General features: G+C 51.6%; 1 protein-coding gene across 1 annotated transcript in view; it reads left to right on the top strand.

Moving 5' to 3' along the window:
* LOC125487277 (nascent polypeptide-associated complex subunit alpha, muscle-specific form-like) overlaps positions 1-9,275 on the top strand; it is a 22,978-nt gene extending 13,703 nt beyond the window's left edge. Inside the window, exon 6 of the mRNA XM_048618146.1 lies at positions 6,103-9,275. Coding sequence (XP_048474103.1) covers positions 6,103-9,092 — 2,990 coding nt within the window. The 3' untranslated portion in view covers positions 9,093-9,275. The remainder of the gene's footprint in view (positions 1-6,102) is intronic.
* The last annotated feature ends 1,903 nt before the right edge of the window (positions 9,276-11,178 follow it).

The raw sequence follows: 11,178 nt of genomic DNA on the forward strand, positions 1-11,178 counted from the left end.
ACTGGTCAGCCATGATCTCATTGAATGGGGAAGCAAACTTAATGGGCTGAATGGACTACTCCTGCTGTTGAAACCTGGGGGCTAGTCTCCCGGCTATTCCCCAGATTTCGACAGCGCTTCACACTCTTTCTGAACAAATCTCTGTTTGTTGATGTTTTAAGTTGACCCTCAGACTCGACAGTTTTTCGAGTGGGGAGTCACTTGAGGATTTTCAACCCCAGCCACCCCTGTTGTACGTGTGAAGAAGCTCACCTCCGAACAAGCAGCTCCAATTTTAAAAAGGTTCCAGCCCCTTCTTATAGAATTATTGAGTCATAACGGGGTACAGCATGGAAACAGACCCTTCAATCCAACTGCTCTGAACTGACCACAGACATCCCAATGTGACCTGGTCCCGTTTGCCACCATTTGCCCCATTTCCCTCTTAACCCTTCCTATCCATGTCCCCATCCAGATGCCTTTTAAATGTTGTAATTGTACCAGCCTCCACCACTTCCTCTGGCAGCTCATTCCATACACGCACCACCCTCTGTGTGAAAAAGTTGCCCCAAAGGTCCCTTTTAAATCTTTCCCCTCTCACCTTAAACCTATGCCCCTCTAGTTTTAGACTCCCCTGCCCTGGGAAAACCCCCTTGGCTATTCACCCTCTCCATGCCCCTCATGATTTTATAAACCTCTATAAGGTCACCCCCTCAGCCTCCGACACTCCAGGGAAAATAGCCCCAGCCTCTCCCTATCGCTCAAACCCTCCGACCCTGGCAACATCCTTGTAAATCCCTACCAGTCAATATATACCCCCCTTGCCTTACCAGTCCTCTCAAAATGCATCACCACCACTTCTCAGGATTAAATTTAGCTTCCCACGGATCGACACATTTTTCCAGCCCAGCTATACCATCCTATAGCCTAAGGCTGTCCTCACCACTATTTGCCATACCGCCGAGGTATTCACTGGTCATAAACACAGACGGTTAAAGCCGCCTCATGTTTCACATTGCATTGAACGAAAGAGTTTCATCTATTCTCATGTTCAGGAACGTAGAGCAGTACGGCACAGCACAGGCCCTTCGGCCCACTATGTTGTGCCAAACTTTTACCCTAAACCTAAGGTCTATCTAACCTCCACCCCTACCTTATACTATCATCCATATGCCTATCTAATAGCAGCTTAAATGCCCCTAATGAGGCCGACTCCACTACCCTCTCCGGCAACGCATCCCACGCCCCGACCACTCTCTGAGTAAAGAACCTACCTCTGCCGTCTCCCCGATATCTACCTCCTTTCACTTTAAAACTATGCCCCCTCATAATAGCTACCTCCACCCTCCGCCCCTCTGGTCAGAAGACACGGTGCAGGCTGAGGGACACTGAAACATAATGAGATGTGCCGGACCAAATGAAAGATCCAATGGAAGGGACCACAACAGGGCGCCATTTTAGAACCCCTGCAGTGTGGAAACAGGCTCTTGGGCCCAACAAGTTCACACCAACCTTTAAAGTATCCCACCCAGACCCACCCCCAGACACTATGGGCAATTTAGCATGGCTAATCCACCCTAACCTGCACATCTTTCGACTGTTGGAGGAATCCAGAGCACCCGGAGGAAACCCACACAGACACGGAGAGAATGTGCAAACTCCACACAGAGAGGTGCCCAAGGGTGGAATTGAACCCGGGTCCCTGGTGCTGTGTGGCAGCACTGACCCACCGTGGAGTGTCAGGAAAGGAGGAAGGTGTGGGTGGTGTGGGGTGTCAGACTGGAGAGATTCAGGGAGAGAGTTCCACAAATAGATAGGGTCCAGCCTCCGATGGGGAAGCAACTCTGAGAGGGGGGTTTGCTTGAGCTATACGGGATGGTTTAAACTAGATTGGCAGGGGGTGGGGAACCAGATTTGTAATTCAGAGGATGAGGTATTCAGCCTTCCAACAGACACAACAGGGAGTGAGGTTGTTAATAAAGAAATGCGGTTGATGGAGCGTAATTGCGGACACCGAGATGGTTTGAGGTGTGTATACTTCAATGCTAGAAGTATCAGAAATAAGGTGGATGAACTTAGAGCATGGGTCGGTACTTTGAACTACAATGTTGTGGCCATTACAGAAACTTGGGTAACTCAGGGAGAGGAATGGTTGTTGGAAGTTCCGGGATTTAGATGCTTTAAAAGAAATAGGGAGGGTGGTAAAAGAGGCGGGGGAGTGGCATGGCTAGTCAGGGCGAGTATAGCAGCTACTGAAAGGCAGTTCGAGAATGAAATGTCTACAGAGTCAGTTTGGGTTGAGGTCAGGAAAAAGAAAGGAGCAGTCACTTTGTTGGGGGTTTTTTACAGACCCCCTAATAGTTGTAGAGAAGTGGAGGAGCGGATTGGGAGGCAGATACTGGAAAGGTGCAGAAGTCACAGGGTTGTAGTCATGGGTGACTTCAACTTTCCAATATTGATTGGAAACTTTTTAGTTGTAATAGTTTAGATGGAATGGATTTTGTCCAGAGTGTTCAGGAAGGATTCCTGACACAGTATGTAGATAGACCAACACGAGGAGAGGCCACTTTGGATTTGGTGCTTGGCAATGAACCGGGCCAAATGTTAGACCTGTTGGTAGGAGAGCATTTTGGCGATAGCGATCATAACTCTGTTACTTTTACAATAGTCATGGAAAAGGATAGGTCCATAAAGCATGGGCGGCACGGTGGCTCAGTGGTTAGCACAGCTGCCTCGCAGCGCCAGGGACCTGCGTTCAATTCCAGCCTCGGGTGACTGTCTGTGTGGAGTTTGCACATTCTCCTCGTGTCTGTGTGCATTTCCTCCAGTTTCCTCCCACAGTCCAAAGATGTGCAGGTTAGGTGGATTGGCCATGTGTTCAGGGAGGTGTAGATTAGGTGGGTTACAGGGGGATGGGTCTGGGTGGTATGCTCTGAGGGTTGGTGTGGACTTGTTGGGCCAAAGGGCCTGTTCCCACACTGTAGGGATTCTATGATACAGCAGGGTAAGGTTTGTAATTGGGGGAAGGGTAATTATAATTCTGTTAGGCAAGAACTGGGTAACATAAATTGGGAACAGATGCTGTCAGGGAAGAGCATGACAGAAATGTGGAGATTGTTTAAGGAATGCATACTGTGTGTGCTTGATATGTTTGTCCCTAGCAGGCAGGGAAGATGCGGTTGAGTGAGGGAGGCTTGGTTCTCAAGAGAGATCGAACAACTGGTTAAGAGGAAGAAGGATGCTTATATAAGGTTTAGGAAACAAGGATCAGAAAAGGCTCTAGAGGGATACAAGTTAGCCAGGAAGGAGCTGAAGAAAGGGCTTAGGAGAGCTATAAGGAGGCATGAGAAAACCTTGACAGATGGGATCAAGGAAAAACCCAAGGCTTTTTACACGTACGTGAGGAATAAGAGAATGACCAGAGAAAGGGTAGGCCCGATCAAGGATTGTAAAGGGAATTTGTGCACAGAGCCTAAAGAGATAGGAGAGGTCTTTAATGAATACCTTTCTTTGGTATTCACAACTGAGAGGGACCTAGTTGTAGGGGAGGACAGTGTGAAACAGGCTGGTAGGCTAGAGGAGGTCGATGTTAGTAAGGAAGATGTACTAGAAATTTTGAGGAACTTGAAGATAGATAAATCCCCCGGGCCTGATGGGATTTATCCAAGGATTCTATGGGAAGTGAGGGAAGAGATCGCAGGGCCTTTGGTGATGATCTTTTCGTCCTCACTGTCCACAGGTATAGTACCAGAAGATTGGAGAGAGGCAAACGTCATTCCCTTGTTCAAAAAAGGGAATAGGGATAACCCTGGAAATTACACGCCAGTTAGTCTTACTTCAGTGGTGGGCAAATTATTGGAAAGGGCTCTGAGAGATAGGATTTATGGTCACTTGGATAGGCACAGTTTGATTTGTGATAGTTCAGCATGGATTTGTGAGGGGTAGATCATGCCTCACAAACCTGATCAAATTCTTTGAAGAGGTGACCAAACACATGGATGAAGATAGAGCAGTGGATGTGTTACACATGGATTTAAGTAAGGCATTTGATAAGGTTCCCCATGGTAGGCTCATGCAGAAAGTGAGGAGGCATGGGATAGGGGGGAAATGTGGCAGATTGGATTCAGAATTGGCTGACCCTGAGAAGTCAAAGGATGGTAGTGGACGGAAAATATTCAACATGGTGCTCAGTTACGAGTGGTGTACCACAAGGATCTGTTCTGGGTCCTCTTCTCTATGTGTTTTTTGTAAATGATTTGGATGTAGGAGTGGAAGGGTGGATTAGTAAGTTTGCAGACGATATGAAGGTGGGTCGAGTCGTGGATAGTGTGGAGGGCTGTTCTAGGTTACAAAGGGACATTGATAGGATGCAGAGCTGGGCTGAGAAGTGGCAGATGGAGTTTAACCCTGAAAAATGTGAGGTGATTCATTTTGGAAGGACAAACTTGAAAGAATACGGGGTTAACGGAAAGATTCTTGGCAGTGTGGAGGAGCAGAGGGATCCTGGGGTTCATGTTCACAGTTCCCTGAAAGCTGCCACCCAGGTGGATAGAGTTGTTAAGAAGGCCTATGGTGTGTTAGCTTTCATTAATAGAGGGATCAAGTTCAAGAGCCATGAAGTTATGCTCCAGCTATACAACAGCCTGGTTCAGCCACATCTGGAGTATTGTGTCCATTTCTGGTCGCCTCATTACAGGAAAGATGTGGAAGCGTTGGAAAAGGTGCAGAGGAGATTTACCAGGATGTTGCCTGGAATGGAGGGAAGGTCTTACGAGGAAAGGTTGAGAGAGCTAGGGCTTTTCTCTTTAGAACGACAAAGGATGAGAGGTGACTTGATAGAGGTGTACAAAATGATCAGAGGTATAGATAGAGTGGACAGCCAGAGACTTTTTCCTAGGGTGGAGGTAGCTATTACAAGGGGGCATAGTTTTAAAGTGAGTGGAGGTAGATTCAGGGGAGACATCAGAGGTAGGTTCTTTACTCAGAGAGTGGTCAGGGCGTGGAATGCATTGCCGGAGAGGGTAGTGGAGTCGGCCTCATTAGGGGCATTTAAGCGGCTATTAGATAGGCATATGGATGATAGTATAAGGTAGGAGTGGAGGTTAGATAGACCTTAGGTTTAGGGTAAAAGTTCGGCACAACATCGTGGGCTGAAGGGCCTGTACTGTGCTGTACTGTTCTATGTTCTAACTCAAATTTCAGGGGCTCCAGGTCTCAGAAGGAGAGGAATGCAGAGATAGGGAGGGGGTGTAGGGGCTGGAGGAGGTGACAGAGATAGGGAGAGGGTGTAGGGGCTGGGGGAGGTGACAGAGATAGGGAGGGTGTGTAGGGGCTGGAGGGGGTTACAGAGATAAGGAGGGGGTGTACGGTCTGTTTGAATACAGAGTAATCTCAGACAATGCCACAAAAATGTGTTAGGAAATAAATTTATGAGTTTAATCCAAACTTAGAACAATCCTGGTCCATGATGCTTAATGCTGAAAGCACATGAAGTGTCATTGCGAGAGTAAGGGAGCGAGTATAAACGAACAGAGGTAAATAATCTACGTTCAGACGACTTTTTAAAAAATTCATTCATAGGATGAGGGTGTCGCTGGCCAGGCGGCATTTATTGTCCATCCCTAATTGCCCAGAGGGCAGTTAAGAGTCAACCACATTGCCGTGGGTCTGGAGTCACACGTAGGCCAGACCAGGTAAGGATGGCAATTTCCTTCCCTAAAGGGCATTACTGAACCAGATGGGATTTTCCGACGATGGATTTGTGGTCATTGTTAGACTCTTAATGCCAGATTTTGTTTGTTGATTTCAATTTACGACCATCTGCTATGCCAGGATTCAAACTCAGGTCCCCAGACCATTACCTGGGTGTCTGGATTAACAGTCCAGCAATAATATCTCTACACCATCACCTCCCTGACCAGTTGAACAGTTTAAGATTTTAGGGATTTTTCAGATACCTGTTCAGGTGTGTTATAACACCTTGGGAGCCAACAGGACTTGAACCTGGGTCTTCTAGCTCAGAGGTAGGGACACTACCTTCACACCACAAGAGCCCCCAGTTGTAGATCCTCATGTCAGTGAGAAATCAGAACATTAATTCTGTCATCGTTGTTTTCCTTACAGATGAAGTTGTGGCACTACAGCAGTCAGCTCCATACGCACATCTGGTCATTCAAGATCCAATCCCTATCCTCTATGCCCAGGAAAACATTGTCCAGCTCTCTATTTCCAAAGCCAAGTCTGAAACCTCCAACCTCCAGCTTCACGGTACCAGAGAAAGTTCATTGTCAAGGCAAGGGACCAAGTCAACGTTGCAAGCCATCACCTCACAGGACAGCTCCTCTCCCACGAGCCCTCAGTCCCCCAAGGTTACCTCTCCCGAGTCACTGCCTCTCAGGTTGAGCGCTGAGCTTCCTTCTTTCGTTCAGTTTAGCTCGAGACCCCATGGCTCCTCATCACCAAACCTGCCAGCGTCTGGAGGTGGCCCCTCGTTGACTACAGGTTTCGGAGCACAGTCACCTACCTCAGAAAGTCTGGGGCACGTTCCACACAGTCCCCTCCCGGCACGTGCAACCAGGCCTGGTCCTCCCCCATCCCAGACAGGCCCCAGAGCATCCTCCCCCACCTCCGGTCGTTCCAGCCCAGTGTCACAAGGTTCAAAGGAGCACATTCCATCTCTGTCCCGGGTCAGATACGGGAAGCAGATTCCGGTCTCGGATTGGTTGGATGTAGCGCTGGACAGATCACCGCCAACAGGCACCCGGCCAACGAAAACGCAAGCCCCTCCATCACAGACTCCCGGTGACCCTCGGCCTCCGTCTGCTCTGCCCTGTAACCCCCACGAGCTGATCTCCAACCCCAGGCTTGTGGGCGGTGTCGCCGACGCGGAGAACACGCTCCAGGGGGGCTGTGCGGCAAAGGCGGGTTCAGCGGAGAGCCCGACTGGTCTGTTGGGTGGAGTCTCAGTGGCTCGGTCGCTGTCCTGTCCGGCCTGCGGTGCGCCACACGAGGCTGTTCTGCCCAAACCTGGCGTCTCGCTGGCGTGCGCCGTATCTGAGTTCTGCTGCTCGCTGCCACCATGGGTCAGCCTGCGGGGCAGGTCCCCGTCCCCCTCTGCCATCAGGCAGCTCGAGCAGTCCTCAAAACCCCCCCGGGGTGCTGCGCCTCTGGCCCGCCCCACCCACACGGCCCAGCCGTCTCCCTCCCTGGGTCCTGAGGCCAAGTCGCCTTGCTCCCTCCAGGTGCGGGCGGCCCCCCCGCCTTGCCTCACGCACTCTCGGGGGCCAGTGTGCCCCCCCAGCTCTGACAGGCGGGCCGTGATCCCAGGGGACAGTGTGGAGAGCCAGCCCGTTTCACTGAGCCTTCAGTTGCGATCGCCCTCACCCTTTCGATGTCAGCAGAGGCACCCCCCACGGGTGCTGGACACAGCAGGCACCAAGCAAGGCGAAGATCTTCCAAAGTTCAGCAATCAGGGGCCTACCTCCTTCCAACTCTGCACAGCCACTGGCCCCTCGGTCCACTCCCTCTCGCCCCGTGCTAGCCCTCCACTGGGGCAGGCCGTCTCCCTACCTGCCACCAAGCGATGCGCGCCTTCCCCACCCCTCCCCATCTCCAGGCCCCCGTTCCCAAGAGGGAGGGTCAACTCCTTACCTTCGCTCGGTGGGCCTACGGCCTACAACTGTGACAAAGCAGAGCAGGGGCCGTCCTCAGATTCCGGCCTCGGGGTCTGCTTACTCCTGTCGCTGCCCGTTAATTCACAGGCACCCCCCACGGTCAGCTTCTGCTCAAATCGACCCCTGAGGGGGTCGCGGGAGCAAGGCTCGTTCTCCGACGGGTCTAACTCCAGGCCTCAGTCTCCCGTCGATCGGACCTTTCCGGAGCCAGGCCAGAGGTTACGTTCCCCGTCCCCGCCATCTGCATCCCAGATAGGATCCTCCTCTCCACATCATTCCACGTTCCCGACACAAGCTGACAGAAGGATCAGGGGCCGGCATCCCTCGGAAAACACTGAGTTGGCAGCCTCCCCTCAGGCAAGCTCGACGCTTTGCTCATCTGCCGCCAATCCAGAACTTTCCGTCAGCCCTCAGCCTCACGTCGCTCCCAGGCGTCAGCCCCCAGCTCGCTGCGAGACCCCCAAAGACCCGGCCTGCTCCAACAGAGCCCACTCCGACGGCCTGCCTCCGAGCGCTGGCCTGTTGCAGGCATCTCCAGGGGCAACCACCCCCAACTCAGCGCCAATTTCCCCTCGACGCAGGCACTCCGTCGGCGTCCTCAGCCCTATGCCCTTCCCCAGCCCCAGGGTCCGCTCCCCGGTGCCTGTCATGGGGGTCAGCTCCACTTCCCCGGAAAGGCCCACCTCCAGGTGCCCATCTCCGTCGCCCTCCCAGACCTCCTCACGGTCAGGGTCTCCTATCCCGCTCTGGGTCGGTCTGCAGGGCCAATCACCCATCTTGCCCTCATCCTCAGGCCCGTTGTGTCAGAGCCCCACGGTAATGTCTGCCCCTTTCTCCCCTCCCACTCCCTCCAGCCCAGGGAGATGGGCCCACCGCTCCGTGACTCAGCAAATGGGCAACAGCTCTTGTCTTGGCATCAAGGGACAATGGAGCGGCCCGTTGGGTGAGAGTGTTGGCAAAGGCTGTGCCCGGGAGAGATTGGACCACGAGGAGCACCCTGGCCGACAGCCTGAGGTTGGAGGTTTCACTGGGGATCCATCATCTGAGGAGCTGGTTATGGCCATCGCTGGCCCTCCGTCGGTCACCGCCACAGGAGGTTCTCCGTGTTGCCAGGAGACTGAGCGAGAGGAGGAAGAAGATGGGGAGACGTTGACGAGAGGGGGGTCGGCTCGCCCTCCGAGCGCCAACCCTGCCAGCGGTCAGGTGGAGTGGTGCAACATTCCAAGGCCTGGTAGGAGCACGAGTGAAGCGAGTGCGGGCAGAGAGAAAGGGAACATGAAGACCAGCTATTCCACCACAGTGAACCTACAGATCGGAGGCACTGGGAAGAGAGCGACTTTCAGCAGAGCTCAGGTCAGTTTAACCCAGATGTTCCTTCCAGCAGCTGGGCAATCGGTCAGGAAGGTCAGCGGCAGCAGCGGAATGACACAGACAACGTGATCACAAACAAGGCCAATGGCAAAACTACAAACTGCCAAAGAACCTCATTTTTATCCCCCGACAGTATGTTGTGAAGAGCAGGCACAGACACTCGCTCACACTCACACACTCACACAGTCACACAGTCACACACACTCACACACACACTCTCACACACTCACACACTCTCACTGACTCACACACACTCACACTCACACACTCTTACACACACACACACTCACTCGCACTCACACACACACACAGTCTCTCTCACACACACACACCCACACACAGACAGACACAGAAACACACACACACACACACACAGACACACACACAGTCTCTCTCTCACACACACACACACACACACACAGAAAGACTGTGACCAGAACCAGACAGATCGCTGCTTTCTGGAAACACTTTGGCAAAGAATTGAAATGGTGAACGTTGACTTTGGGAATGTGGGAATTGCTGGAAAAGGAAGAGCACAGCCCACAAGAGACATTGGGATGGGACTCTCCTGCTGTGGGAGGGTTGGGGGGGGGTGGCGGGTGCAGTAAAAGAAAATGAGCATTCTGTAGGGGGGTATCTGAGCAGCCAGGGCAGGTGGCATAAACGTGACCGAGATAGACGGGGTAGGGTCAGAGGAAGGGTGTTTCTGATTCAAATGTCCAAGTCGATTCACAGACAGATTTGTAGCACAGAGAAGGTATTTTTTTAATGGAGTGGGGACTTGAAAGCAAGGAGGAAAATCCAATACAGATTATTGTAAGAGCGTAGAAATTTGCAACTCCCTGCCCCGAAACAGTAGCAATTCGGAACTTTTGAGACTGAGATCAACAGGTTCTGTTTTCCAACTGGATTAATTTACCAAAGGAAACGGAGCAAAAGTAGGGAAATGGAGCTGATGTATAGATCAAGCATGATCCATGATGTGGAGGCGCCAGTTTTGGACTCGGGGTGGATAAGGTCAGGAGTCACACAGACACCGAGTTATCGTCCAACCAGTTTATTTGAAATCACAAGCTTTCGGAGTGCAGTGATTTCAAACGAACCCATTGGACTATAACCCGGTGTCATGTGACTTCTGACCATGATCTAATTCAATATCACAGTAGACTCGAGGGGCTGAATGGCCTCTTGCTGTTTGTAGATTTTTCTAAGGACAGCTGGTTCAGATGCCAGGTAAGGTCACGTTTCGCTCCAAGTGAAGACAGGGTTGTCTTGAGATGGTGATGTGGTTGATAGAAACTGTTTGAGGATGTCTGAGATGGGCTGTTGTGGGATGAGTCAGGAGAACTGAGTTCTGCCCTTAGACCCAGGGGCTTTGGACGCTGCCCAGTGTTGTTTGTAGAGCACAGCAAGAGTTTATCACTGCACCACTCAGCGCCAAGGATCAGTGGGAGGGCAGCTGGGGTCTGTTAGAATCTTTCTCCGTGACTTTCCAGTTGGGAGACCGGGATTCCGACTTGGTTCTGATGGTGTCACACACCGAACCCCAGCACCCTCACCGTTTCTGGTCAACTTGTTTCCACTCCGTATGGTGGTTCCCACGTGAGCTGCGGACAGACGAGTAGATCCGATGGGAAATTCCAACACCCCTCCATTCCTCATCCTCAATCCAAGGAACACTGTTCAAGTGAAATTCCAGGGATACAATGGGTCTCAGCTCCCGTCATTGGCGGAGGTGAGTGAGTCAGAGAGGGAGGATGGGAATAGAGGTGACAATGAGGAGGAGGCTTGAGGGGGTGGAGATGGACAGGGTCCTAGGAAAAGCAATTGTTGGTACAAATGCATAGAGTTGTATTAGCTCCTTGAGTGTAAATGGAAGGATAACTGGCCGACTGGGACCTGGCCTGTACCCCACACACACGAGCTACAGTCAAATACATTACAGAATTAATTCAAAATGTTCCTACTAATCCGTGAAGCTGGCTAAAATAAGCACAATATCTTGGATTCGACATGAGCAACAGCCAAGTCTCAGACAGCGACATTCCCTCGAATCTGAGAGAAGGCACTTAGCATTTTGACTTGCACTGTACACCCTTAAGGCCATAATCATGGATGTGTGTGTGTGTGTGTGTGTGTGTGTGTGTGTGTGTGT

Source organism: Rhincodon typus, chromosome 39 (assembly GCF_021869965.1).
Source record: "Rhincodon typus isolate 14 chromosome 39, sRhiTyp1.1, whole genome shotgun sequence".
Taxonomy (NCBI): Eukaryota; Metazoa; Chordata; class Chondrichthyes; order Orectolobiformes; family Rhincodontidae; genus Rhincodon; species Rhincodon typus.